This window comes from Camelus ferus, chromosome 17 (genome assembly GCF_009834535.1).
Source record: "Camelus ferus isolate YT-003-E chromosome 17, BCGSAC_Cfer_1.0, whole genome shotgun sequence".
NCBI lineage: Eukaryota > Metazoa > Chordata > Mammalia > Artiodactyla > Camelidae > Camelus > Camelus ferus.
Window position 1 is genome coordinate 29,057,220 of NC_045712.1, and position 15,672 is coordinate 29,072,891.

Genomic DNA, 15,672 nt, shown 5'->3' on the forward strand with positions numbered 1-15,672 from the left:
CGTGGAAGCGGCCTCTCTGCTGCCGCCCTGCCCCAGGTGCTCCGGGCCCAGACGTGAGTCTCACAGACCAACCCTCCCGCTCGAGGCTCCTCGCAGCCCACCAGGCCCCGGGCCCACAGCTACTTCCAGAGGAGGCCCTAGACTTGTCCCAGCTCCTCACTGTGCGGGCGGGAAGGATGGAGTCCAGAGGGGTCAGAGGGGATTCTGATGCCACCAAACCCCAAGCCCCCCATCCCACCCCCACACACTCTAGTTACTTAGTGTAAAATGGCCTTGTAACGACCTTAACCCCAAGCTCAGCGGAAAATCCCATCCACCTGATGGCCCATCTCTGGACTCACAAACCACAGGACTGCACGGTCTCAACAGCACAGTGTTTCTGGAACCTGAGAAGGCTGCCTGTGCCCCTTCCCCTGCACCAAATGGTGGTTGGACCAACTTTTATTACAGGCATACCTCGTTTGACTATGCTTTGCAGATAGAAGGGTCTGTTTGTTTTACAAATTGAAGGTCTGTGGCAACCCTGCCTGGAGCAAATCTATCGGTGCCATTTCTCCAACAGCATTTGCTCACTCTGGGTCTCTGGGTCACATGGTGGTAATACTCAAAATATTTCACCCTTTTCATCGTTATTTTATCTGTAAAGCTGATCTCTGATCAGTGATCTCTGATGTTACTGTTGGATAAAGATCACGACTCACTCAAGGCTCGGATGATGGTTCGCATTTTTCAGTAATGAAGTATTTTTAAGTTAAGGCATGTACTTTTTTTAGACATAATGCTATCGCATACTTAACGGACTACAGATAGTGCAAACACTGCGAAACCAAAAAATTCGTGTAACTCGCTTTATGGCGATAGTCACTTTGTTGACTGGATAATCACTGGTCTGGAACCGAACCCGCAATCACCCAGAGGCCTGCCTGTGTTCCACTGCGCAAATAGGTACTATCCTAAAATTACATATAGGCTCTTGTCAAACCAGCAAGTTCTAGATGAAATACAGACAACTACAATCAACACTACGAAAGCTAGCTTTTAATTAACGATGCTGACAGTGTGACAGAGGAGGTCGCTGTGGTGCGGCCACATGGCAGCTGGCAGCCGGACCGAGACGGCCCCACTAGCATGCGGGACCTCTCAGTTCTACGCTCGGTGCCGTGGGCTTCCTGTGTCGTGGGGTGAATCGCTCGCCCACCTCTTCCCTCAGTCCCACCTCCTCCTGCTCTTCCTTCACAGTGCAGGAGCTTCCATGCACTATCTGCAGGTCGTCGACCTCTGCTTTCTTCTCGTGAGCCTCAAAATCAAGAAAGCGGTCTCCTTGGGCAACCCCATGACCCTAAACACAGAGACAAACTCAGGCGGGGCAGTCAGCGGAAGGCGGCCCTAGGTCAGAAGGTTGTCATCCTGATAGTCCAAAGTAGATGGACATTAGATTCATGTTGAAATGAAACAAGGCAATTTTAAAAGTCTCACTCTTGGAGCCTTGAGCATGTCTCTGGAAAGCTAAGGGTTTGCAGAAGCCGCCTCTGGGGAGACACAGACTTCGGGCAGCTAGGCCTGGCCCTGTCTCTGAGCTGGTGAACTTGGGCCGGAGAGGGCAGGGGCCCTGCTCTTTCCTTCCCTGACCCCTCTAACCACCATCAGGTGCTTTCCCGCTGGTTTGATGAGGAACCATGTCCCAGCCAAGTTGTCCTCAAATGCCACAGGCTCCCCTGAAGTGAAGTGAGCTGCCCTCCCTGAGAGAGGTCTGAGCACAGCAATCACCACTCAGTGGGTGGGCACTGGCTGCGGCCTGGGGGCACTGGGGCTCCCCAAAGACCTCAGTCCAACGAAACCAGACTTGGCCGGCGCCTGCGGGGCTGGTTGTAAGCAGAGACATGGTGCCCACCTCCTGCAGGAAGTCCAGGACAGGGACCTGGGCATCTTTTATTGTAACCATGTCATTCTGATGCACGCGGGAGTTTGAGAAGCAGTGACCTAGATGGCCTTGGAGATTCCTGAGGGGCCTAAAGGGCTGGATCCCAATACTCGTGCTGTCACCGAAATCGTCATCATCTTCATCCTCGTCATCATCAAGTAGCTGTCATACGCTGAGAGCATGACAGACGCCAAACGCTCTGCTACATGCTTCACACATACGAGTACATGGCAACCGTGAGGTAGCAGGATTATCACCAGCCCAGTTTACAGACGAGGAAACTGAGGCTGGGGGAGCTAAGTCATTTTCCTAAGATCACACAGCGGGTGGCTGAGCCAGGCCTCGAGGCGGGGCCCGCCGCCCCAGCCCCCGCAGCAGCACTCCCATCCGACTCTGCTCCCAGCCGGCCATGTGTCTCGGGAGCCTCTCGGACCTGCTTTGGGATTGTCTCCTCTTCTATGGAATGGACAGTCTCTTTGCCCGCATCGTGCTCCGTGATCTCCACCCCAAATCTGCAAGCAGGCCTCTTGGGTTTGTGGCCTAGCTGGGCTGTCAGTGGGACTTCAGCAGCAGGAAGAGTGAGGCGCTGCTTTTCCAGCCCCGACGCCCACGGTCCAGCTCCTCCCGGCCAAGATGCTTCTGCCCGGTGCAGGCCCCCTGCGTTCAGCACTGAATCGCCCGCTGGAGCAGGCGAAGCTCCCGTGCAGCAGCGGGAGGACTGGGATGACAGCAGTGGGGAGACCCCCATTCCTGGCAGGGCTGGGGAGGGGTGGTGGGGAGACAGAAAGGGAGTGGATAGTCAGGTTTATGGAGCACTCACTGTGGGCCAGGCCCTCAGCTAGGTGCTGGGCAAGGGACTTCACCTCTCTGCAGCTCAGCTTTCTCTTCTGGAAAGTGAAGGTGTTATGAGGAGTAAATGAGACTCTTTCATTATTAATTCTCCAGTGGTCATCCACTCAGGGCTGACCACGTGCTGGCCATCGTTCTTGGAAATGCAACAGTGAAGTGACAAATATGTCTGCTTCACAGGGCCAGCAGTGCAGGGTAAACCAGACAACAGTCAGTCAGCAAGTACATATGCCATGTAAAGCTGGGGGGTGGGCGGCAGTGAATGGAAGGGAAATAAAGCCAGGGTAGGAGGTGTCTGGAAAGCGCCGTGAGGGGCAGGATGGATGCTCAGGGACGAGTCGGATGGAGTAAGGGACCACTGAGGACACTGCCTGGGAGAAGAGTGTTTCCAAGGAGCGAAAACACAGAAAGGGGTCCACCCGGAGCCCGGGGCACAGCAGGTGCTCGGGTGGTCGTACATCCTCGCCTCGCTCTGAGGGAGGGGCCAGCCCCGAATCCTCCCAGAGGGACCGTCTCTATTGCTGCGGCTCCCCAGCTGTGCGAGTGTGGCCTGCAGGCCCCCTTCTCATCCCACAGGCGTGCGTCCTGGGAGAGAGGACCTGGAGATGAGCGGCCCCGAGGCAGGAGAAGGGGGAGGAAGAGCTTCTGTGGGAGGGGTCTACCACCCGCCGGCCTGGCCCCTGGGAGACCACCATGCCAGTCCTGAGTGGGCAGGTTCTGGGCGGCCACAAAGTCACAGAGGCGCACTCACTCGTGAAAACCCATGTGGGAAGGCATCCAGAAGGAGGGGATGCCATTGACTTCCTCGAAGCTGCACAGAGCAGTGACAAAGGGGAATGTCATTCTCTTGACTCCCACACCCCACATCCCTGTGTTCCTTCTGCTAAAAGACCCCCACATTCCGCACAGGCTGCCCAGCAGTGAGTCGCTGGGAGCTGCCTCCGGTCTTTCCATACTCCTGTCTGCTCCCAGTTTTTCAGTGATAAAAGCTTTCCCTCTGGTTTGTGTTGCTGATTTTTTTTTAAGTGCACCTAAAGGCAGAGGCTGTCTTAAACACGGATGTCCTTCCCTGATCAGGGGAGGCACGGAGTGGTGGCTGCAGCCTCCTCATTAATTAGCGTTCCAGATGTGTCTGCAGCCCTCCCTGTGCTCCAGGCAGCCTTCTAATTCTAAGCACTAGCATCTCAAACCTTACAACCACCCTACCGAGGTAGAATTGGTTACCACTCCCAGTTCACAGGTGAAGCAAGAAGCGATGGAAGTACCTTCCCCGAGACCACAGAGATAGACGTGGAGCCAGCATCTGACCCCTCCAGAGCCCACGCTTAGAGCAGAGTCGGCTGCCAGCCAACCAAAATCGTGTTAACTTCCATCAATGCAGCCCTTGGGAGCTAAGCAGCCTCTCTCTGCCTCCAGCAGGGGGCGCCCCGGGCCCTGCCGCACGCTGGGTGTGGGACACCTGCTGAACCCAGGTGCCCTCTCCTCCCTTGATCAAAGCAGAGGGAGACAATCTGAGAGAGAAATGCTGGTTAGCACTGCTCTGCCCAAGAAGAACTTCCTGCAGTGGGTCCCACGGAGCACAAAACTGTTACTCACACCTGGTTCCAGGTCTTGGAATGAATCAGATACAGCTACCCCTTGGGGATCAAATTTTTTAAAAAGAAAACAGTCCTGACTCATGCAGCTGTTAAGGGGCAGGGCTGGGACTCAGGGTCAGGCTTATTTGATCCCAAAGTCTACGGTCTTCTGTCAGGCCGCAGTCCTCAGCTGATGTGAGCCCTGTGCCTGGTGCTGGGGACACGGCGATGGGGAGACAGCATCCTGACATGGAGCTCATGGAGGTGGGAGAGACAGGAGCCCAGACAGCATGTGGGTGGGAAGGGCTCTGCCAGGGCAGCCCTGGGGCATGGAGCACAAGGGAAGAAGTGTATTAAAATCTGCTCCCCTCAAAGGAGGGGGTCACGCCTGCTTGGCCCCACACCCAGCACAGGGCCTGGCGCAAGGCAAGGCAACCTTCAAGGCACATGTGATGAATGAATAAATGAGGAGTGACCAAGTGCCCAGGACAGAGGTTAACCAAGGAAGGCTTTTCAGATGCACTCATGCTGGGTGGGCCTTGAAGGACAAGTTGGGAGTTGCGGGTGGAGAAGGGGTGATGGCATTCCGGGCAGGGACAAAGGAATAACAGGTGAGGAGCAGTTCCGCAGCTTTACTTTTAATCACAAGCCACGGTATATAAACCACTCACACACACTACACTCCTTTGGAGCTTTATCATGTACAGTGTTCTTTTCTGGTCAATTTCCGTCTGGGAAATGTTCGTGGCAACCCTAATCTGTTGTGATACAGGCTCAGGGGATTCGGGGAAACATGGAGGCTGGGAGGCAGTTTGGAGCCAGACTGTAAGGAGCTTCGGAGGCCGGGGAGATATGCCGGCACCCTTCTCAGTCCTCGCCTGCCCGGCAAGTTCTGACCTTGCAAGCTCCTCGCTCCTTCAGCTCTTGCAGTAAATTCCAGCCCCTCCAGCCAGTTGTGGTCCGTTGCCTCCAGCTGCTCCTGTTCCCAGCTGCTTCTTTAAGTCGTGCTAAGGCCCTGGGGCTCTCCTTGACCAGCCCCTTGGCTTCCCATTCCCGCCTTGACTGGAACGACTGCCCACTCCTAGTTGTGGCGACCCCAGTCCCCCTCCCTCCTAAGTGCCCAAAGCACACATTCACCTGCCCCTTCAGTGACCTCCAGACAATTAAACTCAGCACCTCTAAAACCAAGTTCATCTGCCTCACAGCACCTCCTCCCTGGCCCATCTCTGCCACACTGTCCCATCCCTGGGCCTCCTCATTCCATCCACTCTGCCTTCAGACCAGCTCTCAAGTCCATCCACGTCTCTCCCTGATCCTTGTCCAGGCTGAGCCTCTTCTCTCTCGATGACTGTTGAGACCTCCTGCCCCCTCTTTTGGTCCCCATAACAGCTGCCACAAGCCTTCTGAAACACAAATCCAATGGTGTCACCCCCCACACGTCTGCCACTTCCAGCACTGGCCTCAACTGGGACCATGGGCTGGAAAGCCCACCATGGCCTCTCAATACGCCTGAGCTTCCTTGCAGATGGCAGCCCACAGCCTCCTCCCCCGGTGGTTCAGGGCTGCAGAGGAGTGTTCCAGATGACAAGAGGGAAGGGGTGTCACTTCTGTCAAAGCCCTCACAAGCCCACCTGGATTCAAGCAGGGGGACACAGAGAACCCACCTCTCACTGAGAGGCCATACTCACCAAAACCCCCCGTGTCTGGTCCCCGGGCCACGGGGCGGTCTCCCCTCTGGTCTGGGCCGCTTTGCCCAGTCCTCTCCATCAGCCTAGTGGACTTGCCACAGGGCAGCTTTCAAGCACACGAATCAGATGAGTCTCCCTTCTACGCATCCTTCCAGTGTCCTCCTGCCAGGCTTCCCACTGAAAGCCAGGCTCCCCAAGGTGCCCAGTAGGCTCTGTGGGATCGGCACACCCCCACCTCCTCCCTCCTGCCCTGCTGGCCTTCTTTCTCCTTCTCCAGCACAGCCCTTGTCCCCTCCTGGCGCACACACCCACCCGACTTCGGCTCTGCTGCCCGCCTTCCTGCAGGGCGGGCCCTCAGCTCCGTGTCCTGTAGGTCTCAGCTGGGGCGCCACCTCTCAGATCTGGAGTCAGCCCTCCAGCACCCAGCGCTGTCTCTCCCACCACCCCGTGTTACCATCCTCACTGGCACCTGTGACGTCTGCAGTTACGTATTTGTTGATCTCTGGTCTGCCTCCCTCACCAGCTCCAGAGAGAAGGGTATTGTCTTTGTTCCTTACCGCATCTGCGGTGCCCACCGTGGTGCCTGGCACAGACATCTGTAGAATGGGAATGAACGCATGGATCGTGGCTTTCAGGGATCGTGTGTGATTTAGAAAAGCAATTAAGAAAGACAGGCAGGTGTGGGGAGGGGCTTTCACTAGAGTCAGGTGGGCCTTGTATCCAATTGGCCCTGCCACTCACCAGCTGGTGACTTTGGGAAAAACACCTTCGCGTCCGTGAGCCTCAATTCCTTCACCTGAAACTTGAGTCCAACAGCCCCTCGCTCCCGGGACTGGGGAGTATCACAGGAAGGGATCAGGACGGCTGGTCAGCCCGGACGCTGTCCCTGGGAGCGAGGCCAAGCTGCACCGCCGGCCGCGCCCGCCAGGTGTCGCCGCGAGCGCGCGCTGAGCAGCAGCTGCGCCCGGAGCCCTCCGGCGGCTCGGGCGCCCCACGTCTTGGTTGCATGCGGGGCATCCAGGCCTCAGCCCGACTTCGACTGTCTTCTAGGAGCGCGATTCAAGAGGAGGCTGTCCCACCTGGGCACCCACCTGCCGCCCCGCCTCGACTAGACGGGGGTGGGGAGGAATACGCTGAGCCAATTATCCCCGTTCCGCCAGTAGCCGTGCGGAAGGGGGCGCTCTCCCCTGACGCTGGGCTGGAAGCCGCGAGAGGGGAACCCGAGTGCGCCTAACAGCCCCCAGCTGGGTGCTTTCGGCCAGGTGGCGGGGACGGGGAGGCAGGCCAGGGCGCGAGAGTTCTCGGCCGAGTCCTGATTTCCCTCCAACCCGAGGACAGTCCCTGGGCGTCCGCTCGTCCCGCAACTTATGAGTTAGCGCGGGGTGGGGGTCGTGAGGACTCCCACCGCCCCCCACCCCGGCTTGGCGCCTCTAAGCCGGGAGGGGGCGCCGCGGGAACGCGTGGGGCAAGCATGAGCGCGCTTGGAGCAGGCGGCCCTGTCCCGCGGGCGCGGGGGCGCGGGGCGGGCGCTCCGGGGAGGCGGGCGGGGGAAGGGGGCGGGGGAGGGACGGCAGAAAGGAGGGAGGGGCGGGGGCGGGCGGCTGCAGCGCCCCCGCACTCTCCGCGCCTCGCACACTTGCACCGGCCGCTCGTGCGCAGCCCGGCGTTGCCCCGCGCCGCGCGCTCGCTCCTCCCTCCCTCCTCCCGCTCCGTGGCTCCCGCGCTCCCGGCGAGGCTCAGGCGCCGAGCGCGCGGACGGGCGCACGACAGACGGCCCCGGGAAGCCTCGGCCCGTGCCTCCCGGGCGGGCTATGTTGATTGCCCCGCCAGGGCCGGCCCGCGGGATCAGCACAGCCCGGCCCGCGGCCCCGGCGGCCAGCGGGGACTATGAACCGGAAAGCGCGGCGCTGCCTGGGCCACCTCTTTCTCAGCCTGGGCATGGTCTACCTCCGGATCGGGTAAGGGCCGCTCACACCCCCTGCACGCGCGTCCCGACAAACTTGGCGTAGCCCGGGGAGCGGTTGCGCCGCCCGCGAGCCGCCGCGGGCCACCAACTTACTTGGCTTCTCGGAGAGGCGGGGTGGGCGCGGTGCGGGAGCGGTGGGCGCACAAAGGTCCCCCTCAGGCGGGAGCCCCAGGGGCGGGTGCTGCTCCAGAGACAGGGGCAGGGGGACCGGCCATCCCGAGAACGCCTAAGGCTGGAAACCCCCAGAACCGGGGCCAGCCAGCAGGTACGCTTCGGCTTGGGGGACTCTGAAGAGGACTAGCCGCTGCAAAGGGCTAGCCTCTCACCAGGGACCCTTCAGACCAGGGCATGGGAACAGCAAGTCCAGCAGAAACACCCAGCCAGGACCACAGCCGCTCCCAGGGAGCTCAGCCCCCGGAGCGGGAGAGGAACTCTGTACACAGAGGCGCGGGCACGGCCGCTCCTAGTACAGGGCAGTCCCCGGCTGGTAGGCGGGGCCGTCCGTGAACAGGGAACAGGTACCCGCTGCTCAGAGCCTTGCCACCACCCGATGTCCAAGGGCCCTCAGACTCCCAGAGCCCTATCCCAGGCCAAGGGGACAGCGCCAACCATCCTAACATGCACACAAAGGTAGGACAGGAGATGGCCCGAGACATCTAGGGAGACAAGCTCGCAGAGCTAGCGCCAGAGAGAGGCGGGACACCCCGCCCCCTAAAACTGGGCACCCGAGGCGGCCGGCGGGCCCGCGGAGCAGCCCTTGCCGCCTCACCCCAGCATTTCTAGGAGGTGGGGCCGGGGCGGCGCTCTGGCTGGAAGGTGGGAGGGGGCGACTCGGGACGCGTCTTGGAGCTGCATTTGCACGGTCACCCTTTGTACTTCGGAGATAATGCGCGTGGAGCCCAGAGGGGTGGGGGAGGGGGCTGTGGGGATGGATAGAGGTTCTGACGCTCGCGGGCCACCTTGGCAGGTTTCACGCAAGCTACTCCCCCAGCTCTGCTCCGCTTGGGGAGCAGCGGCCAGGGTGCGTGTGGTGGGTCCTTTGTGTTTTGTCACTCCCAGTCCCCGCTTCGCCACCCCGCGGCTCTGGAGCGGGGATTTCGCAAGTTGACCGGCCGGCCGGGCGGCAAGCAGGTGCGCGCAGAGCTGACGAGGCGGCTGCCAGCCCTGACCGCGGGCCGAGAGGCGGCTGCGGGGTCGCCCGCTGCCTGCCTGCCGGTGTGTTTTAAGTGTTATTGATTCGCCCGCGTCTGGGTGGTTTTTCTTTTTTTCCCCTGCTTTAATCTTCATCTTGGCCCGCGCCCTGCCGCCCCGCGCGCATCCAGCATCCAGGAAGCCGGTGGGGCTGATTGGCGCAGGCCGCGTGCGGCTTTATCTCCTTTTTAATTAGAAACGGGGCGGAGGGACCCGGGAGCCGAGAGAGAAAGGGAAAACAACAGAAAATAACCTCCCCTGGCCGCCCCGCCCGCCCGACCTCCCGCCGGCGCCGAGACCTCACAGTCCCCGCAGGGGCCCGGCTGCCCGGAGGGAGGGAGGGAGGGAGAGTGGGAGGGAGGCACCGAGGGCGCCCGGCCTTCCGCCCCGCGGCCGCCCTTTGGGGCGGGGAGAGGGCCAGGTCGGGAGGAGTTGCAGAGTGGTTTGGGGCCAAGCCTGCTGCTCTCTGCACCTCGGGTTATCCATCTTTAAAATGGGCATGAGAGGTAAAGTCCCATGGTTCTGGAGAGGCCTTCCAGTTCCCCCTACTGATGGCAGGGCTTCGGGGGTTATATTTATTTTATTTAGGTAGTTCAGGTGACGAGCACCAGCCTCTTGTAACAGTCAGATCCAGTAATAGTAACTGTTACAGCAGCTCATTTCTTGAGTAGTTACTGTCACTTTCTGAACTCTTCCTGTGTTTTAACCCACTTAATTTTTCGACAGCCCTAGGAAGTGAGATCTAATTAACATCTTCCTTTTAGTGATGGGAACACTGAAGCACAGAGAGGGGGTGTGACTTGCCCAGGGTCACACAGGTTCTAGGGGAAGAAAATCTGGATGGCACCCCCGGCCTGGATGCTTGGCTGCCAGCCTGTGGTTGCTGTGCGCTCCCGACCCTAACAGGTCCTTACGGCCTGCTGCTGGAGGGAGTTCCTGGTGGCCAGCTGCGTGTTCAGAGGTTCCTCCTGACTTGTGGCCAGAACATCTCCATTTGACTTAATCATTCTATGCTGCCTCTTCCTCAGACCTTCCAAAGAGTTTAGCTCTGCGTTAGACTCTATTTTAGTGGCTGAGATAATGACTGAGAGCTCTCGCCAGGCTCCCGTTCCAGATCCTTGCCCCGGTAGCCTCCAGATCTCAGCCTCTGTGAGCCCTGTTTTCTAGTCCTGTGAAGTGGACAGGCGCAGTGGACATGGCAACTCCCGCCCGAGGCGGCTGTTGAGAGAGGCCGTGTGGCTGGCGCTTGTGGTGGCGCCTGGCACATCGCCTTGGCGCAGGACAGGGACGCAGCAGGCGCCCACTGGTGCATCCAAGGCAATTTGGGGGCACCTGCCATGGCACAGTCACCTTGAGTGGCGTTGTTGAAGCTCTGTGCCCAGTTCACTCAGTAGCCATCTAGCAAACCAGCAGACAGCTTCCCTGTCCTCAAAGAGCTCATGGGCTGATGAGAAACGAGTGATACAGCAGTGAGCACACAAATCAAAAACACACAGGTCCATTAAAACATCTCAGAAGCCCATGAGTAATCGAGAGTATTAAGTAAATAAAACAGGCTGTGATGGAAAGTTAGGAGGGATTGGGTGCGGAGGCAGGTTCCTTCGCTGGGACGGTCAGGGAGGTGACCCTTGAGGTTACAAGGGTGATGGCAAGAAGCCAAGCATGTGAACCCAGGCAGTGACAGAGCTTCCAGGGAGAGGGACCAGCAAGGATCCAGGACCCGAGGCAGGAATGGGGCTGGCGTGTGGCAGGAGCAGAGGGAGACAGGGCAGGAGTGGCCAGTTATGCGCTTGGAGAGGAGGGGGTCACCTCATCTCCTGTGCTGTTGGCCAGGGGACCCTCGCTTTAAGAAACTCGAATTCCAAAACAACTTCCCATGGCTGAGCCTGGGCTGGAAGGAAAGCAAGGCACCTCGCTCGCCCTGCGGATGGCTGCAGCCTGCGTGAGTGGGAGCTCTTACTGTTATAACCAGAGTGAGGTCTTCTCTTTCAGAGGGTGCTCGATGACGTTTAAACGATGGTCCAAAAGGAAGCCCCGACGAGTGGGTCATCCTTGTGCAAAGGGAGGGCTACCTGCATCATCACGGTTACCATTGGAGCTTGTTTGGAATTATCTAGATACTAGGAAATGCACCCCTCCTCATGCCAGATACGAGTCACACTGATGCCTCTCTGTCCCTTGTACCCTTCCCCACCCCTCTCCTCAGCTCCACCTCATCCATCAGCAAGTTTGGTCAGCTGCATCTGCAGCCACCCCCGCCACTGCCACCAAGGCCAGGCCACCGCCTCTGGCCTCCCCGCTCTCCCTGCTCCTGTCTGGAGCCCCGCAGTCCTCTCCCCCATGGGGCCGGAGGGATGGGATCCTGTCCATAACCTGCGTACAGCCCTTCAGTGCTTTTTGATGCTTCTGAGAAAATTCTAGTCTTGGGCCGTCTCCTCTCCCAGACCCTCCCCTCCCTGAGCCTTGGTACTGGATCAGCCTGTGTGGTTCTTTCTGATCCGTGGTGGTCCCAAACGTGTTCCCCTCCCAGGACTTTGCATTCTTCTGTTCCCTCTGCCCAGAATACTCTGCTCCAGACCTTCCCATGGCTGGCTGCGGACCATTGGGTTTCAGCTGCCATCTCACCCCAGCTAAAGCGGCCCCTCTCCCTTCCCCCCCAGACCCACCCCTGCTGGCCCTCCCAGCATCTTTGTTGACTTTCTTTGCAGTGTACGTCACCGAACGGCCTGCTGCGTTCACTTGTGACATGTGCATCATCTCCTGCTGTAGCCCCTCCAGGGCAGGGCCTGGCTCATCTCCAGGCATGGTGCCTGGGAGCCTGTGCTCTGATAGGTGTCTTGTATGGGTCTGTGCAGTGAGTGGGTTCGGAGGACAGGAAACCTCATTGCAGGAGTTGTAAGCATCCTCTAGGCCAGTTGTGTCCGGAGTGGGACACACGTACTGCACTGGCATGCGGGGAGGAGACACTAGAACTTCTGTTTGCAACTGCTTTTTAAAGACGTTTTTGTGATAATACACACACATGCTTTATACACATTTAACATGTGCGAGCAGGGGTTCTTCTTTAATGAACATCCGTGCACCCACCACCCTTTCAGAGGCCATCGCTGCGTGACACCTGGTGGTTACCTTTCCCTGGCTTGCATTGCAACTTTACCCCACAGAGATGATTCCTAAACAATCCACTTTGTGTGATTCTAAGCTTCCTCTCAATTAAATCCTCCCTGAGATGCAAAGACAACTGGCTTAGTCCACTTGACAATGTTTGTGACACGCGTCGTCTTTCTTTGGGTCTAAAAAAGAAATCAGGCCTCACTAGTTTAACATCCACGTTGTGCACACACGGACGGGAAGTATCAATGAATGAACATGGGCTGGGGTGCAGGATCAAAAAGGTTGGGAGACCCCTGCTGGGAGCCGTGGAGGGGGGCGAGGCTGGTCACCCAGGGAGGGCCTGTAGGCTGTGCTCCGCACCTTGCTAGCCTAACGCTCTGTCTCTCCGTGTCCCCTGCTACAGCGGCTTCTCCTCAGTGGTAGCTCTGGGCGCGAGCATCATCTGTAACAAGATCCCAGGCCTGGCTCCCAGACAGCGGGCGATCTGCCAGAGCCGGCCCGACGCCATCATCGTCATAGGAGAAGGCTCGCAAATGGGCCTGGACGAGTGTCAGTTTCAGTTCCGCAATGGCCGCTGGAACTGCTCGGCGCTGGGGGAGCGCACCGTCTTCGGGAAGGAGCTCAAAGTGGGTACGTGCTCACCCAGACACCCCAGCAGGGCTCAGGCGATGGGGAGACCCTCATGCCTGCCCCAGGTGGGAGGGCCCCAGATGTGGGGTCTGGCAGCTGCCGCAGCATGAGTTCGGGTCTCCTGACGAGGGCCCACACCACCCGAGCCGTTCCTGGCTTGGTTGCAAACTAGCCACCACTGGCCCGAATGCAAACTGGCTGATGGATACAGCACTGGTCCTGTTTTTTAAATTGAAGCCCACATTTTAAAGATTCTCTGTTTTACCTAAAAATTGGAATTTCTGGCTTCTTTTGAAAAAGTGGCAGCGCTCCTGATAGCTTACACCTGTGCCCACATAACTAAGATGTTGTGGCTGTGTGTGCAGCCGGGCAGCTCATTCCCTGCCGCAGTCCCCACCTCTCTCCATTGCCACCCAGTCACTTTATACGACTTTCCTGGCCACTGTGGACGTTTGCATTTCCAGCCCTTGTTTTATGGGGATGCTGGGTTGTGCAGACATGCACGTACACACACGGATATATACACACGTGTGTGCACGTGGAGTGTTGGGCCACCCATTTGGTTTCCAGAGCAATTGTGAGGAAAGCCTGGTGGGCAGTGCCTGGGGATAATGTTGGTTGCCGGGAGGCCTCGGTTGGTATGGGGAAGGCCATGTTGTGTGACTTCTTGCTTTTGTGCATCTGGACAAGGGGGCTGGGAACCCCAGGCTCACTTCTGAGCCAAGCCATGAACTTCCTTGAAAGTCAGGGCAGACTCGGGGCTGCTGGGCTAGAGTGATCCACCTGGCCTGCCTGACGGCTCAGAGGGCACCCCCGAGTTCTCTCTCTCAGCCCCAGCATCAGCAAATCCAGCTCATGCTGAAAAGATGCACCCAAAATCCAGCCACTGCTCCCTGTCCTCACTCCCTTCCCCTCAGGGCACCCAGTTGGCATCTCTGGGCCCCTGGGCACCCCCTCCCCCACCAGCTTCCCCCACCACCCACCATCCTATAGCCCCTCCTGCAGGGTTGTCCTTTGTAAATGGAAATCAATCCTGCCATTTCTCTGCATAAACTCTTTGGAGGCTTCCCTTCATTTCAGAATGAAATCCCCACTGGTCATCGGCTGCCTGCAGCCCTCTGCCCTCCTCTTCATTCCATCTCTCTGCTCCCCCACCCACCCAGCCTCGCCCTGTTTCCCAAGCACACAACAGTGGGTCCTGCTCTGGGGCCTGGGCACCATGAACTTCTCTGACTCTCCCACAGCTCCAGACCCCACCCTGTTCTCCGAGAATGTCACTCCCCACCAGCACCCAGGTCTCCCGCAGCTTCCCCTGAAGTCCCCTCTCACCACTAAGCTCCATCCCACCAGCCAAGCATCAGGCACCGTCTGCATCTGTTCCCAGCCCACTGGGAATGCCAGCTCATGGGGGTCAGGGCTCCCCTGCCCCTTCCCCGGAAATATTTTCTTCCCCTTCTTCTTGGAAGGAGGAGCAGCAACATGGCGGTCCTGCTGCCAGGCTTGTTCGTCACCATCTTCTGTAGGCACCTTCCTACTCACACCCGAGGGGCCTGGGATCCCAGGTGCAGGGTGAGGGCGGCAGGAGGCAGCAGCCTCCGCTCCGCATGCACGTCCTTTGAGATGTAGGATTTTGTCTATACCACCCTCCTGTCTCCCTCTTCTCAACCTTGGGCAGGACTCACCTTTCAGCTGGAGAACTGAGGCCCAGAGAGAGGCTGGGACCACCCCAGCCCATGCCAGGAGGGGACATCAACACTGGGACTCCAGTCCCTGAAATGCCATCTTGTGAGCTCACCCTTATCATCCCTGTGGCTTTTCTGCCTTCTGTCCACACCCCTGTCATTATTTCATATTCAGACACGCAGGGGCCAGTCATATTCAATGTCATATTCTGGCATTATTTTAGACTGTGTCTTTGCTGACATGTGAGATGTTACAGATGAGGAAGCTGAGGCTCAGGTCAGCCTGCCCAAGGTCAACAAAAGTGAGGGGCCCAGCACCGCTCCCAGTCTTGGAATAGCCAGCCTGTTGTAATAGTGCCTGCAGGGGTCGACAGGAGGGCTCGGCGCAGGGAGCCCCAGGACGAGGGAGCCTCTGCTGCCCAGAGTTGTCCAGTCGAGGGACCCACAGCAGGCAGAGGCGGGGAATACCACTGATATGCACCACCAGTGTACACTGAGGAGCAGCAGGGGCCTGGGGCAAGGAGCATTCTTCGAGAGGTGGACCTGGGTAAGAGAGGTTGCCTCAGGGAATTTAAGCAAACAGAAGCCAAGAAAACCTCTTGGATTGCGATGCTAGGGCAATAAGCCTGAGGGGCCTGGAAGGGACTGGGAGCTGGAGCTAGGCGGTGTGTGGGGTCAGTCTGAGCAGTTTCAATTTCTAGGTGGAGGGACGATTGGGGAATTTTGAGAATGGGCATGACTGCCAAGGTAAGGTCGCACCACATGAAATCGCCACTATTCAACAGTATTAGGCCCCGTAAAATAGCAACATTGTATGATTCAATCTAATAGGAGTTCTGGAAGAGTCATTGGAGTGGGTACAAAATTCATTCACTCATTCGTTGTTAATCATTGATTCACAAAAAATTTGAGTGCCCACTGTGGCTGGAAGCTGCTCTTTCAACCTCCGTGGTCAGGGAAGGCCTCTAGGAGGTGAGCCACAAGCATGTCTAGGGGAAGACAAAGGGGACAGCAAGTGCAAAGGCCCTGAGGCAGGAATGCGTTTGGTAGTTTG

At 58.3% G+C, this 15,672-nt stretch overlaps 1 protein-coding gene and 1 long non-coding RNA gene across 3 annotated transcripts in view; one reads left to right on the forward strand and one right to left on the reverse strand.

Moving 5' to 3' along the window:
• Positions 1 to 4,373: 4,373 nt before the first annotated feature.
• LOC116657180 lies at positions 4,374 to 7,119 on the reverse strand. Its single transcript, XR_004312199.1, has 3 exons — positions 6,777 to 7,119; positions 6,036 to 6,631; positions 4,374 to 5,750 (listed from the first exon to the last, which is right to left on the reverse strand). It is a non-coding gene; the product is annotated as an uncharacterized LOC116657180 (long non-coding RNA).
• A 542-nt stretch (positions 7,120 to 7,661) lies between these two features.
• Positions 7,662 to 15,672, forward strand: part of WNT7A (Wnt family member 7A) — a 59,868-nt gene continuing 51,857 nt past the window's right edge. The window contains exons 1-2 of one of the 2 annotated variants that reach the window (XM_032458737.1): positions 7,662 to 7,993; positions 12,710 to 12,936. In XM_032458737.1, coding sequence (XP_032314628.1) covers positions 7,923 to 7,993; positions 12,710 to 12,936 — 298 coding nt within the window. In that variant the 5' untranslated portion in view covers positions 7,662 to 7,922. Of the gene's footprint in view, positions 7,994 to 8,129; positions 8,632 to 12,709; positions 12,937 to 15,672 lie in introns of those variants that run through there. The other variant, XM_032458736.1, reaches the window with a different exon arrangement.